This window comes from Paramormyrops kingsleyae, chromosome 1, assembly GCF_048594095.1.
Source record: "Paramormyrops kingsleyae isolate MSU_618 chromosome 1, PKINGS_0.4, whole genome shotgun sequence".
Lineage (NCBI taxonomy): Eukaryota > Metazoa > Chordata > Actinopteri > Osteoglossiformes > Mormyridae > Paramormyrops > Paramormyrops kingsleyae.
In genome coordinates this window covers 67,142,011-67,157,951 of record NC_132797.1, presented here as the reverse complement: position 1 = coordinate 67,157,951, position 15,941 = coordinate 67,142,011, and the positions used below count along the sequence as shown (strand labels likewise).

The following is a 15,941-nucleotide window of genomic DNA, read 5'->3' as shown; positions in this document are numbered from 1 at the left end:
TCCTCCCCCCGTCCCTCCTCCCCACTGTCTGGCCCCGCCCCTTACCACTCCCCACTCCCAGGCTCCTCCCCCACACTGTGAAACTGAGCAGGCTGAACTTAGAGCAGTGGTTCAGTGCCAGGGCTGCAGTGCACGCTACATGTGTGAGCCCTTCCCGTCTCTCTCTGCCACGCGTACGTGCTCAGCCATGAACTAAGGATGAAAAGTGGGAGGAAGTGTTGCTCCTGTCGCTCTTGTTTCACCTGGATACTGGAAAAATGCTGCTGCTGCTGTATGAAACGGGCAGGTGCGTAACTTTGAATCCCAGGTGCGTGGATATTTGGAATGTCTTTAGGTACAATAACACAAGGTAAGGCTGTCAGAAAATCATAATCACCAGTCTCCAGGATTCGTTTAGTTTAGTTTCTTGTCATTGGTGATACATTTTTCATAAAGGAAATGCTATTCAGTTGACTGTAGCATTGTTGTTACAGTTATTAACAGGCATGTATTTATTACATTCAGCTATGATTAAGACAATGAGCAGCGGCCAGACTGATCTTCATTACTAATTCATGCCATGGGGCTAAACTGCAATTTCTAATGACTTGGAGGTCTTTTATGAACAACATGGCATGTTGTAAATCCCACTGCGAATCTCGGCACACGGCAGGTTAGAAAATGTGGGTCAGGGATGCCGCATTATGTCCGTAGGGGTTCATATATTCATATTTAAGGGTTCTGCTGCTGGTTGTAAGTGACTACAGCTACAATGAAATATAGAGCTCTTTAAAAACATGTGATCTCAGTGAGTGTTTTGTTCCTTGTGATTTCTACTCCCCTGTGGACTTTGAGAGACATTGCAAATGAACATGCGCAGGTCTATAGTTGGACACTTTAGTTATGGTTCATGTCGGGACTTCTTTCTCGCTCCGTCTGTTCATCCAAATTCTCCTTTCAGCCGGGGGAGATGATTGAGACATGGTAGCGCTCCACTATGGGGCCCTGAATGACTGGTTCATTATCCATTAACTCAGGAGGCTGCTCTCTGTGATCAGTGATAAGACCATCCCCTCCTCCCAGCCTGAGCGCAAAACCAAGATGAAGAACAAATCTACCGCTCATACGCAGCTACGGTCCTGAGGGAATTTTCTCAGAGACAAGTGATGCATTCATAAAGCAGTCTTCAGCTTGGGAAGTGTATATTTTTTAAAAATTCCGAGTCGTGCTGTCCCTGATGTGACGGGATAGAGTGCGCCGCCTTTGAAATCAGTTACGCTGTATCGCACTGTTACAAGTGGAAGAAGCTGAGGTATTTGCCAGCTTTTCAGCTGTTTGTATAACCAAGTTTAACTGCTCGTGTGACCAGGCCTGCATGAAGGAAATTGAAAAAACTATGAATGTAAGCCAACAATTGAGTCAGTTCATCCTCTTTATAAGCAGTTTTTTCTTAGCTGTTTCACTTGACCAATAAGACAAATAACAAGAACTTGACCATATCACCAAGTCAGCAAACGATTAACCAGACGTCTTGCTTCTATCACATTTTGAGTCCACCTTGTTACAAGAATGACAGATAAAAACTCCTCAGGCTTGCTGATAGATGCATGTCTGGCATGTTAAGATTGTTGCCTCGTCAGCAATGGAATGAGAAAATAGCCGACAGTGAAACCTGTACAATACTGTAATTTCACGGAATGAATGGAACTCAGTTACAGCTGGGAAACAGAAAGATAAAGTCAGTATTTGTAAGACGATTAAATCGAAATTTAGGCAGGTGAGACCTAGAGTTTCGAATTGTGGAGGCACTTGTGAGATAGCAGGTTGGTCAGGTTCCTTTATCTGACAGACAGGGTGTGTTTTAATTTCTCCTGCATGTGGGATCTCTCACATGGTGCTGAAGGAAAGAATCTGTCTTGCTTGGAGTGTTGCCTTACGGGTTGGACGTTTTGTATCTACATGCTCTACAGACTTTGCTACACGTGACAGCTGCCATGTAAGGTCTGTTGAATATCAGTCAATCTCCCTACATAATTCTTACGGGAACTGATGTGTTGTAAGAACCTGTGTCGCTGCATGTTTTGCCGCTTACAGTGCTATAATACATACAGTACATGCTATTAAAAAAACAAAAGCTTTAAGCTGTAATAAAGGGAGTGGACTTGTTTTACAACACAAAATATTTATGATACCTTACAAAATGCGAATCCTGGAGCTTACTGATGACAGAGTGGAATATTTTCAGGAAATTGTACGCGTGTGGTTTAATAGCATATACCGTATGAAGGAGATAAATCCTCACTGGAGGTTTCCTGTATGCTGTTAACTGAAAGTAAGATACGAGCTAAAATTCTTTACACCCTCCACTGTACTTGGTGCTTGGTAAATAGGGAGGTTTTCTCAGAGATGCCTGCTCTGGCTCTGAAAACCATTCTTTAAGGCGATTGAGTCCATTCTCACTTACAGCTCCTAAACTGGTTTTCTGGAGTAATCAAGGATAGTCAAGGATAATGAGACAGACAATGCAGTGCGGGAACACCTTTCTGCCAAATGAATATTTCAACTGAATAAATTGTTTCCTGCTAGTTGCGTAATCGGTGATTGGTAGTTGTTTTTTCCTCCAGCTTTCCTGACGCGGTTTCTGGCACTCCACTCCAGCATAATGTAGAATTTCTTGAACTGGCTTTGAATGTTATTGGCCAGTTAAGACCACTCAGTTTGTGTACATTTCTGGTATAAAACAGCAGGATTTAACCATCGTGATTTTTTTAAGCCGCTATACTGGGAAACACCCACCCATCCATTATCATAACCGCTTAATCCCCTTATCCCGGGAGCACCGGTCGCAGGCTGGAACCAACCCTGGTCAGGTGCCAACACACCACGGGGCACACACACTCTCTCAGCCACACACACATGCACACAACTACAGGGCCAATTTAGACAGGCCAATCAGCCTGCCCTGCACACTTTTGGATTTATGTTTGGGGTTTTTCTGAAGGTGAAGCCAGAAAAACTGATGCTTCTTTCGCTGTAGCCGCTGAAAATTTTTCATTTGTCGTATATATAATCATTAGTTTTATATATATATATATATATATATATATAATTGCAAACCTGTGTGTGTGTGTGTGTGTGTGTGTGTGTGAATGACTTTTCAGTTTTTTCAGTTTGTTTCTTGGTTTAGCTTCACAGTGATGCTCCATGTTAAACCACAGGAATGCTTTAGCTCTTTGCACTATATGGTCTGGTGAGTATATGATCTGAGGCTGTGATGTTGCTCGGATGTAACGGGTAGCCATTTATGAGGCCTGTAAAATAATGGGAGAACCTTCTTACTTTTAATTTACACGTCTCCTGTCTTCCAGCATTATGAAGCCAACTAGACCAGCTTGGTCTTCAAAAGTCAAGGAATATTTCAGCAAGTTGACATGTCCTTCAGTCTATATTTATATGTTGTAATGGTCTTTGAGGCTCAGACTCTACCATATGTAGAACCTCAAAGATCTATTATTCCATCATTCCTAGCGTAAGAGCAGCATGTATGCTATCCCTTGGGTTGTTTCATTGTCTTCATGCTCGCATAGCAATTGCAGATCTCCTCAGCAGACATGGAGCAAATGTCACAGTAGCTGGCCGTCGTTTCATTGCATATTTCCCTGTCACTTCAGTGCACTTTACCCATTGAGGGAAAACATCATTCCTGCAGCAGGAGTGTTTACTTTCTCCATGGGGAAAGACAGTCCATAAATTGATAACGGCTTGGCAATGCTGTCGTCTCCCACGCGATACAAGGCATCCACCACGAGATCAAGGTGCCAGTGCCTGGATGTATGTTTTGGGTGCTCATCAGTGGGGAGTTTGACATGGCCCAGGTGCACTATCAGAACTCACTCTGTATTTTTTCTAAGGGATTTCTGAGCCAGTGGGAGCTTGACTAACAGGGGTGGTATTCATCGATCTGTCATACTACCGTGAGATCTATCATAGACCCTGTGCCTTTAGATTCCTCAAGTAAGAAATCCAGTTAACCAAGACTCCGACTTATTATGGTTTAGATTAAGTTATCTGGGTGGCTTGTGGAAGGATGAGGGAACCTGAGGTGTCCTTCCTGGGAAGAGACTTCCATCTTACATTTACATTTTTAATACTGCTGACAAAGGTAAATAAGGATATTAGGGTTAACATCTGGTATCAAATTCAGTCATTAAACAGCTTGAAGTTAAAATTACTTAAAGAGCAGACAGTCTGCTCATATTACTTGCTTGGAAAGGAGTAATTAGTCTCGAATAGAGCGAGGAAATTATTGAAGAGGCACCAGTGTCGTGTAATTAATGTGCAAAGCAGATGGCCTTTCTAATTTTATTTTTCTCACAGATGGCTTTTCAGATGATTTTAACATCTATGAATGTGACAGACTCGAGGCACTTCTGCCTCTGGTGCAGAAGATGGTGGTAAGATCAGTGGCATGTAAAGTCCTGGGGGTTTGGCCTCATGAGTGGCTCACAGCCCCTGCAGGGACATCACTCACACTCCAGGTCCTGCTAATCGTTAATTGGCTGTTTCTTAGCGCTATAGTCCGTAGACATGATGGAGGCTTGGAACTATCCCATTCCTTGGGAGATCAGTCCTATCTATCCCACGGTCATTCAGAGTGGTCAGCTACTCCACACCACAACCCACCATAGCAGACTTTTTTGAGATCAACTATAAAATGTACCAGAGCTCAGCGTTCCCAGACAATACAAGATAACAATCTACCTGCTCTGTTTTTGTACTTTGTACGCAATGTTCTCCAGCATTGAGTATGTTTTGCTAGTGAGTTCACTCTCTTATACATACTCAAGACAGGAAAGGGATGAGAGGATGTTGGAGGGGTCACATTGTAATGTTATTCTTCACAATAAGGTTGGATTTGACGTTATTGTTTGGTCCCGTATTCCCTCTATTGTTTTTTTTTTCAGTATCGGGACTATGCAGACATCCTGCACCTCAGTGAGAATTTGAACTTTATTATCGTTTCATGGTAGGCAAGCACGGTTCAGAAGCTCTATTTCATCTGCAGATTGGGTCTGGACTAATAGAAAAACCATATAAGTGTTTCTGCGTCGATAGGTGCTCTCCACAAGGCCGTACACAAAGATGTAACCTGTTGATTCAGAAGCTAGGAGTTTCATTTCCTGGTAGAATTTTAAAACACATTCTTGTGACATGGCAGTAGCTGTTAGCAGCCCAATGCTTGATTTTGACAAACTAAATAATAATAATCTGTATTACTTAATTTGAAAGAAAAGTAGACACATCATTTGCAATTGATAAACTGCCAAAAATGTAACTTGACTTAGTCAATTCTGTTGTGATTCTTCTCATCATCCGAAGACATGCATCCTGTGAATTGGCATTACTAAATTAAAAAACAAAAAATTTAAAAACTGTGATGGACTTCAACTCTAGCCAGGATCTTCTCCTGCCTAGTGCTCTATTCTTCCTGGTATAAGCTCCTGGAAGATGGATGGGTGATAGATGATGTTTAATGTGTTTTTTTGGTTTGCCTTGCAGAGAACTATGGTGGTCAGGAAACGAAGACGGAGTCAGTGGCCACCCTTCAGCCACAGACCTCCATGAGCTCCATCCAGACCAGCTCGCCGGGCCCTAAGCGCTCGGGCAACACGCTGAAGAAATGGCTCACCAGCCCCGTGCGACGGCTGAGCCACGGCAAGGCCGACAACGCCGTCAAGAAGGTGCCCAGCAAGGGCAAGAAGAGAGACGGCCGCAAGAGCATCGACTTGGGGCCTCCCAAGTTTGGTGACACCGATGCTGTGCAACAGGACGAGAGCGCCGACGAGGTACCCATGCATTATGTTAGCTAGTCTTGACAGTGTGTTTCCCACAATGCAATTTGCATGTGTTATCCGTGCTTTACCTGGTTCTGCCCATAGGAAGTGAAAGCCCTCAGGGCCCATATCCACTGAAGACAGTTGCATCTACCATTTACCCAAAACACAACTGCCACTTATGTCACGTCGGGTCCTCCATCCTAGAGTGAGACCCTCTCCAGTCGTGCTGATTCCCCAATTGACCTCATTCCACGCACCAGGAACGGTCGATTTACTCCAGAAGTTTTATCTCAATGACCTTGTACTTATCAAAAAGCAAAATCCACCATGTGAATTGACGTGAGTCGTGGTTGTAACATCACACGACATCACATCCCAATTCCGCTTCTTACCGGGTGGAGGAACAGAGCAATTAAGGAATTCTGTCCAGATTTCAGCTGTGGGTTACTTATCCCCTGCAATCTGTGCCAGTCACACACCGTTTTTTTGCAAACCGTGGCACTTATGGTCGATTTGCTAACAAGTGTTCCTTTTGTATTAAATAAGGTGGGTCTGCACCTGCCTTTGATTAACCTGCAGAGAGCAGCTGCTCTGTCCTACTTAAGAACGACAGTTTCCACATGAAGAAGTGATTATTTAATTGTAAGACTTGCTCTGGGCAGCATGGGGAACAAAAGCACCTGAAAGAGGAACCTGGGGAGGGAATTGGGTACAGGGGTGGGGAGTTTGGCAAAAGAGTGGAAGGAACAAAAACAAAAGACACGAGAGACAAACTAAAGTGATGCCAGGTTGCAGAAAAGACTACGGCAGAGTGCAGACTTTAGTGTTGGTGTGTTTTCTGGCACCAAGAGAAAATACTATTACTATATTAATACTATACTACTATGCTTTACTAATACTATACTATTATGGTATTGGCAGTAAGGAACAGGTGATGTGACTGAAAGTTCTTGTCACAGAACTTCACCCTGCCCCGACATGTCCACGCCCCCTTATAATTTCATGAGTTGACAGAATTTATTTGACCTGGAGCTGCAATTTTAGAATTTGAACACTGGAATTGCGTGTCGCAGAATTGGACTCACTTCCATCCTTGTCTTCTTCAGAGACGACAAAGTGCTAAAAAATGTGTCGGCAGTTAATTAGCCCTCAGTTACCCACTCTGCCAAAGCGCTGCTAGGATGCATTGCCCTCAAAGAATCTAGGGTGTTCAGAGTTTCTGTAACATGACAAGTGTCATGTTTATTTATTTGTACACAGCCTAAGAGCAGAAACATCTGGTTAGCCATTGTGAATGTAAGCCTCAGCGCGTACTTATACATTACTTAATAACCTCTAATTGTATAAGTGGTCCATAGTGACAGATGTTTTGTCAAGCGGGTTTCCTTCTAGAAGTAACTGGTCTTTTTTTTTTATTGTCATTCTATTGCCAACTAAGTTCTTCCTAGCTGGCACGCGTTGTTCGTGGAGTGAAATATATCTGCAGACTTTAAAATGTTCCAAAGGGAACAGCTGAAGCTGGAGCGATGTTTTGGAGACGTCCCGGCCGGACTTGTTCGGCATTCAGAATTTCCTGCCGCGGTTATTGGCTTTACAAAGAGATTCTGTGATACGGCGGGAGCCGACGTGGTGACCTGGCCGGGGCCGCCGGCCGAGTCCTCACAATGGGCCGCATTAACTGCCACGTCCTTCACAGCGGGGGAGGAAGGAGGGCAGCCTGTCCAAGTCCTCCTCTGGAATGCAGAGCGGCGGCGAGGAGGAGCCCGAGGACGAGTCGCACACGCCTCTGCCGCCCCCCATGGAGATCATCAAGGACCCATCAGCCCAGGATGAGAAGGTAGGAGCAGGAATGTGGTGGGGGGGGGGGGGCGAGGAGTAGGAGGAACGCTTCTAGTCCCCTGCAACTGGGGTCCTAGATGAGGGCTGCAGGTGCACGGTGACATCACTTGCTAACTAAAATATTTCATGATATAATGAGTGACCTAACCTGGTCTTTAGAGCCTCTAATGGCTGCTCAGACTGCATTGGATAACCCACAGGGCACGGCAGACCCCCCCCCCCCCACCTCAAAATGTCGGCAAGGAGCCCCCCCCCCCGCAGAAACTCCCTCTTTTTCACCGATAGTGACAGTGACAGAGCTGACAGCGACCAGCCCGCCGGTTCTGTCCCCACTCCGCCGTCATCTCCAGCCCGTCCTGTCTCCATCTCACATCCCCTGCCTTCTGCGTCGTCCCTGTGTCTCTATCCTGTCTCTGCCCTGGTCTTATTTCAGCTGGAAGACTTGCCCACAGAAGTCTGACTCAGCGATGGTGCCTTTGCAGACCTAGTCTCCCTCTACACTTCTGGAAATATCCCTGGCAGTTCTAGAGTCTCTATCTCTTAGAAAACTTTGCAGCTAAATTAAATAAAGCAAACAACCCTGCGAAGCGACACTTTCATGGGCATGACAGAGCTGTAGACCAGCGAGGCATTGAAACATTTACGAAAAAAAGGCAGCGTTACACCGCACTGGAAATGCAGTCAGTCTCCACTCTTATTCATGTTGAATTTTAGCAGCACTGTGAAAAGTGAGAGCTGCGGTCAAGCTACATTTGCCTGTGAAAATGTAAACGCTTCCAGTAAGGCCTGCAGAAGCTGCGGTAACATTACATTAGTGACAGCATGGCCCCGTTTTGTGGATCTCTAGAGCAGACTGTCCAGGAAGTAGTAATGCTGCATACCAACCTGCTGATGGCGCCCAAACTGCCTCTCTCCCCCACACCCGTCCCCGAAGGTTGCCACTAATGTTTCCTGACTTTCTTTCCTGAGTGCTTGTAATAACCACTTGTATCTCTTCTCCCCCCTGTGCCTCTGCTAATGCGCCCTTCGTCCTATCAAACTGTGCCTTGCAGTCCTCGTCTTTGCTCGCTGCCCGTCAGGTCGCTGCCGAAGTCCCCAGTGCTGCCGAGCTTGTCAGTGCAATAGAAAAATTGGTCAAAACTAAGATGGTAAGTGTGGTGAAGCAGATCCAGATGCGATAGACCGGGTTTCAAAGAGAACAAGTGAGCAGAAAGGTTTCAAACAGACCTTTTATAGCTGCTTCCCCTCTTCCTATCCATGTGAATTGGATTAGGGCAATATTATTGTTCTGTAGCAAACATGACTGAAGTTTTCTGTGGTAATTATAAGAGTTTTCCTCCACAAGACGCATGTTGAAAGAATGAAATACCTCAGGCCATTTCTGGGCACTTTGGGTTTCAGCATTGCGGTGGTAGTATTGTTTTGAAGTGATACTGAGGGTGTGATCCTGTTCTGCATTCCAATACCCCTGCATTCGCCTCATGGGGCACGGTGATACCATCCCAGAAACTCGTAGGGCCACTTTTTCTCGAAGACGACCTCTGGGGCAGCTTTTCTCAATGGATAGTCTCGCAGAAAGCCACGCCCCCCAAGAGCCACGCCCACCAAGAGCCACGCCCCCGAGAGCCATGCCCCTGGCCCTATTTAAATCACTGTGGATGAAAATGTGTCTCTTGTTAGCACATAGATATGGGCGAGTGTCTTTTAGTGAGAGGTGTGCCTCAGCTCTTTGCCCGCCTTTCTGTCGTGCTCATGCCACTAAACGACTCTCTTTCAGCTCTCCGCAGGAGGAGCCAGCTCCAAATAAAACAAAAAAGTCTCATTTTGCCCTTTAGAAATGCACAGACCCCACCCCCGCAGTAAAGAGCCCTTGAGCATGGCACAGTAGAGCAGAAACAAGCCCCTAACAGTCCTTTAGTCTCCATGAACCCCGGAACCTCACGTGAACCTGCCACCCTGACCTCTGACCTCTCTCCCCCGACAGACCCTGGAGCCAGGCTCCTACCCAGGGTTCAGCTCTATGGATCCCCCCGAGCCGCCCCCGCAGCCCCGGGACCTGGAGATGGAGCAGAAGGCCAAGGCCCTCAGAGGACGCATGTATGGGCCATTAGGGGGTCGGGGGGGGGGGCTTCTTAAGCAGGGGTGCTGAATCTGTTCACCAATAATGTGTTTCTGTGGGGGCCTATTGAATTTTGTCTGAGTCTCCACAGTCACTGGAACCCCATCCAGTGAGGGTTTCATGGTAATTCATTAGCTTGCTGAGTTTACTTATGCAGCACATATGCAGTATTCGTCCGTGCATGGTACTCTGATTTAGGGTTTCTCAAACTAATATATTTTATCAATTATCACCAAGGAAAAATTGACACATTTCTCAAAAATTTGGTGGAAATATGCATAAATAATTTTTCCTTGTATTTATTATATGTATTATATATCTAGAAAGCTGGGTAAAGAAACGGTTCAAAGCAAAATCTGAAATGAAAATCCTGCTGTGTGTCAGTCTTTGATGTTCTGTACATTATTACATATTCAGTTATTACTTGTTAAATCCCAAATGCGTTGTTCAATAAATGCAGGTTCACTGCACACATCTCTGTTACAAATGTGAATGTCACGGTGGCGCATTTGTAAGTCAGGTTTCTGTAATCTCTGGCTTGCAGGTTTGTCCTTAATGAGCTCATCCAGACTGAGAAGGATTACGTGAAGGACTTGGGAATCGTGGTGGAGGTGAGTGGTGGCTAGCCGACAGAAACAGACAGAATACGGGCAAAACGATGCAGATGCTGCTCTTTGTAATCACCCAGCACCCCGGACGCCTTGCGCTTCAGCAATAAGCTGTGAGCTCTGCACTCGGCCACGTCCACCTGGATTATTTTATTATTGTTTGGTGTTTCTCCCACCAGGGGTTTATGAAGAGGATAGAGGATAAAGGCATTCCTGAAGACATGAAAGGGAAAGACAAGATTGTTTTCGGGAATATTCACCAGATTTACGACTGGCACAGAGAGTATGTCTCCGTTTGGGTTTTCCTTGTTGGCCTGAGAGAAAAACAGATTTTCCTATCAATACGCTGCAAAACAGGCTCTCTCAGATGTGAAGCAGACAAACACAGCACGCTAGCCAATCTGCTAATAAAAAATGATTAAAGATACAAATTTGTAATAATATTAAATGTAAATGATAATCTGTAGTGATCTGTTTTGTATCTTGCAGCTTTTTTCTTGGTGAGCTGGAGAAATGTCAGCAGAACCCTGATCTGCTAGCAGAGCTGTTCATAAAACATGTATGTGCACCTGGATCAACATACTCCATAAACAATGTTTTTGTTTCTGCCTATTTAAATTGACAAATAACACATTTAGATATTTTGTTCGGTGTGAAGTTGGGGTGAAGTTGTACATAAGTCTCTTTTTGCTTTTACGCGCTTATCTGTCTGTCGTCACAGGAGAGACGTTTACACATGTACGTGATCTACTGCCAGAACAAGCCCAGGTCCGAGTATGTTGTGGCGGAGTACGATTCATACTTTGAGGTAAACATCAAGCCTCACCTCCCTCAGCTCCAGAATGCAATCTCGTGTTTCACAATGTCACTGTCTCCTAATATAAAGGAAAATAAAACGGTTCTGTAGATTCTACGACAGACCATATTTTAATAAACTTCATATTTTAACATATGGGTTAGAGAGGACGGAGCACATCTGAGATACACTTGGTTTGTTTTACAGGTAGTGCAACAGGAAATTAACTCAAGGCTGTCCATTAGTGATTTCCTCATAAAACCAATCCAGAGAATAACCAAATATCAGCTGCTTCTCAAGGTAATTGTCAGATTGCTTGACAGAGCCGTGGGACACCTGTCTCTTTCACCACGGCTGTCAGAACTCACAAGAGATTCTGAAAGTCTTTTGAATGAAAGCTAAATTAAATATATTCTTTTTTCAAGGACTTCTTGAAGTACTGCATGAAGGCAGGTGTAGACTGTCAAACCATTCAGGTAAGATGTGTACTGCATCCATTATCATTACTGTACCCTTGATTGTGGGACCAACTCAAATCATTCTCACATAGTATTTCTGTGCATTAAAAAAAGTCAGCAGATTATTGAGTGGTTCTTTCTTTTAATATTCACTGAATGCTTTTACTGATTCTCCTGCTTTTAAAATGTTCATTTACAGAAAGCTGTGGACCTGATGTTCCTGGTGCCCAAGCGTTGCAATGACATGATGAATCTCGGCAGGCTGCAAGGCTATGAGGTAACTGAAGAGGGCGCTGTTTTCAATCAGAGCTGTGCATGCTGTTCTCTGGGGTTAGCAGGAAGAGTGGCTGAATTCAAATGAGGTCAAAGTTGTTAATCAACACTGAAATGAAAATGATAATAAAAGCATTTTGTCAAAATTAAAGTGAAATTAAAAGTGCTAGTGAGACATGAAAACAAAGCTGAGATTAGAACAAACTCCAAAACTAACTGAGGTCCGGTCATGTTGGGGAGCTCTTCAGGCAGACATGTGGTCCAGTCCCAGCCCCCGGAGGTGCCTGTCTGTCTGGCGTTACGTGGGCGTCCCGTTGGCCTGGTCCAAACCACAGGAGAGCCAGTGGGGTTAGGGTTCGTGGGGATCAGAACTGATGCAGTGCACCCGGCTCCTAAAAATTAAAACTAACTTGAAAATTAAAATTAAAATTAAAATGAGTACGAATGGAAATTTGTCATTTCTATTTTTAATATCTATTTATGAGTTTAAATACCTGCCTATAGGCTACAAGCTACCAGACATCCCTCCTCTAAATAATCAATGCTGTGATAAGTGTCTGACAAAGCCAAATTACACACGTCCTCACAAGATTAAACTGTGTTTCTGGTGAAAAGATTAGATTTGGGATGGGTAACGCCACTGAAAATGACAAAAACTTAAACATACACAAAATATCGGTTAAAATATCGACATTGGCCAGTATTCGTTAAAGTTCGTTAAAGTTATCTGCATTGGTCTGATGTGTCAGTATTGGCCAATATTTAAACTTTATCAGTATTCAAGCTTAAGGTCATAACCATTACAATAATGAAGATAACTGCATTGGAAAATCAACCATTTCGCATAGTGGAACACGAGGGATTCTGTTGGCTCATTCACTACATAGAAGAAGTCACAAAGTACCAGTCCAACTTGTTTATAATTCATTATTAAATCTGGCCGTTTTGCTGCTCTGCACTGGTAAGATCGGCAAGTTTCATTGCTGGCAACCATAAGAGTTAATATGCACCTGTCTGTAAAGGGTAAACCACCAAATATTTACCCGCAATTTGTGTGTTTTGCCGGCCTTTCTACTGCCGGCAGTTACGTCTGCTCCTTGAATAGAGGGACATTAGTACAACACCAATGAGAAAAATGGTACATATATATACATATTTATGGTTATGCTGTAGGGCAAGGGGTACTCAATTAACATCCGGAGTGAAGCACAACGTAATCTGGACCGTGTGATTCATCACCAACATCACCCTGCCAGCGCGGTTGGCAAGATCCGCCGAGGGCTTCTGAAACTAAAGCTAAAATTAAAACTAAATTATGAAGCTCAGTAAAAATGCAGACAGTAATAAAAATGGTCAAAAGCTAATAAAACTAAACTGAAACAAAACTGAAAAGGAAATAAAATTGAAAAATCGTATTAAAAACTAATTTTAAAAAATGGAACGAAAATTACCTTGGTCAATATTAACTGAAATGCGATTCGCTTCAATGAGTTATTTTGACGAAATAATAATCCTTCAGTTAATGCAAGAAGTATTTTAGTCGGAGCAAAGAAATTAGCAGGAAATACTAAAGTCCCCCCCCCTAAATTCTTAGTTACTTATGTCATCATGCATTAGTGGTAAGGGGCCCGTACCTGTGATGCGTGTTATTTGGGGGTCTGTTTAATAAGAAAACTTGCAAACACTTGAGTTAGTGGGCTATGGGTGCAGAGTTTTTGGCCTTGCTAATTATCTGTGTCATTTAGCTTATGGTCTAAAGCTGAAATCATTTTTCTTCACTTGATGGAGAAAAAAAAATAGCTTTACACTAGGTTGATTAGCCCATTACATTGGATTGGGTTTTGGTCTTTATTACTGACAAAAAGTAACAATAAACCAACTATAAACAGCTAGAAGTGAAACATTGTTTTAAATATTTCTAGATTTTTGGAATTGGCATAGTCCATGATATAATTGGAAAAGCCAGCAAGGATTAGTTGTTGTAGGATTGACAGTACAAATAGCCTGTTAGTTTGATTCATGTTTCAAGATGGAGCTGATGCCGTAATTGAGTCCATAGAGTTGAGAGACAACAAGCAAAAACCTGACCTGCCTTATTACTGTACGGTGCAATCAGCAGCATTAAGAGGACTGGTGGGAGATTTAATCAGCCGTGTTGAGAGAATGAAGGATTGTTGAATGTGAGTGCTTTATTACACACTGTTGATAGGGCAGACACAGTGTTTCTTTGACACTGCATGACGAGCAACTGTGTCTTACAGTTTTTAATCACGGCGACAGATGGAGAGAGGACTGACCACGTTTATTTGATGGGCTCTAGCAGACAATGAGTGTTTTATTTAGCATGGTGGCTAAGGAGCCCGGGCTGGACCAAAACATAGGAAGGGCTTGTGTCTTGTGAAAAGTGCTTGGTGAAGAAGTAGGAACCATGCAGCAAATGAAGAGAACAGCTGCATGTGTAAGAGCTGCACGTACCAACCCATTTTGTGCTGCACTCTTCAGGGGAAGCTGACCAGCCAAGGCAAGTTGCTCCTGCAGGACACCTTCTTCGTCACTGAGCAGAGCTCAGGCGTCATGTCTCGGAGCAAGGAGCGCAGGGTCTTCCTCTTCGAGCAGATCGTCATCTTCAGTGAGTTGCTCCGCAAGGGCTCGTCCACGCCGGGATACCAGTTCAAGAAGAGCATCAAGGTGAGAGACGCCGGGTGCCAGATGAAGTCACATGAACTTTCTGATGCAGCAGTCTGAGTGAATGTTTACTTGTTTTTTCTATAACACAGAGTTTCTTGGCCCTGGTCCGCTCAGTTAATTACACATTGCAATTAAGCTCTGTAGATTTTCTGTCAAATTGACTGTGTCATTTGAACCACACCTGTAATGGAATTAAAATATTATTGATTTATGTGATACCGAATATATTGTAATTAATTTCATACAATGTAGTATAGATTAAAAAAAAATACATCAGTAACAACTGTTGATAGATATGACATATAAATGTATACTTTCTAGCAATTCAATTAAGACAGAGTTTCGCCATTTGGTCCTCAGGGAGCCGCAGACAGCTGTGAGGGAGCAAAAACACGGACTGTCTGTGGATCCCCAAGGATCTGTTTGGGAAGCACTGGGTTAGGACTAATTATTCATTTAAATGGGTTTGAAAAAAAAACAGTGAACAGAGGGTGCTACCAGAACTATATCTAAGATAGGCAGTGTTTTAGGGTAGTGTGGCCCAATTCAGTGCTCAAGGACTCACAGACAGTCCATGTTTTTGCTTAACGGGAAGGAACAAAGATGTGGAATGTCTGGCAGGGAGCTCGGGGGGAGCAAAAACATGGGCTGACTGTGGGACCCCGAGGACTGGATTGGGAAACACGGTTTTAGAGGAAATTATCATTAGTCAAGTATGGAAAACGCTTTTTAAAATAGTGTCGAGTTGAGAGTACATAGTGATTGGTGGTGATTTGATGCATAACTGTATTTTTTTTCTGTAGGTGAGTGTCCTGAGCATGGATGAGAATGTGGAGAACGACCCCTGCAAGTTCATCCTGTCCTGCAGGGGCTCGTTAGAGCGCTTCACCCTGCAGGCTGCTAATCCCGACATCAAGCAGGTCTGGGTGCACAACATCAAAGAGGTCCTGGATGCTCAGAGCAACTTCCTGTCAGGTAGGTGGACACACGCTGTGCTCCTGAGCTGAGGCTGTAGGTTCTTCAGGGCACGGCGATGTTTTTTAATGTACACGTTTCACTCACTTCTTTGGTTTTGAATTCTAGTTCTATCTAGTTGCAGTCTAGTTGTATCCAAATATTGTAAACCTGCCATTCAGTTCAGTAGATGTCAGACTGATGTGACGTTTATACCATTTGCACTGTGCCGTTTCTTTTTGCAAATGGTATTGTACGTGATGGTAGGGAGGTAGGCTGTTGGTATGTCAAGATGCATACAAGCACCTGGATTGATGCTAAGTAAGGACAGTCTTGATTATGACTTTGATGCGGGTGTTGGATCAACCCACTCGACAGTCCAGCAGAAAT

At 43.9% G+C, this 15,941-nt stretch overlaps 1 protein-coding gene across 7 annotated transcripts in view; it reads left to right on the top strand.

Moving 5' to 3' along the window:
• Positions 1-15,941, top strand: part of kalrna (kalirin RhoGEF kinase a) — a 140,288-nt gene that overhangs the window by 111,193 nt on the left and 13,154 nt on the right. For 4 of the 7 annotated variants that reach the window (XM_023832575.2, XM_023832660.2, XM_023832487.2 and 1 more), the window contains exons 35-47: positions 5,539-5,825; positions 7,513-7,653; positions 8,708-8,803; positions 9,640-9,752; positions 10,319-10,385; positions 10,562-10,665; positions 10,872-10,941; positions 11,104-11,190; positions 11,386-11,478; positions 11,604-11,654; positions 11,836-11,913; positions 14,412-14,597; positions 15,401-15,572. In XM_023832575.2, the coding sequence (XP_023688343.1) occupies positions 5,539-5,825; positions 7,513-7,653; positions 8,708-8,803; positions 9,640-9,752; positions 10,319-10,385; positions 10,562-10,665; positions 10,872-10,941; positions 11,104-11,190; positions 11,386-11,478; positions 11,604-11,654; positions 11,836-11,913; positions 14,412-14,597; positions 15,401-15,572 (1,545 nt within the window). Of the gene's footprint in view, positions 1-121; positions 287-5,538; positions 5,826-7,512; positions 7,654-8,707; positions 8,804-9,639; positions 9,753-10,318; positions 10,386-10,561; positions 10,666-10,871; positions 10,942-11,103; positions 11,191-11,385; positions 11,479-11,603; positions 11,655-11,835; positions 11,914-14,411; positions 14,598-15,400; positions 15,573-15,941 lie in introns of those variants that run through there. The other 3 variants (XM_072718159.1, XM_023832749.2, XM_023833003.2) reach the window with 2 other exon arrangements.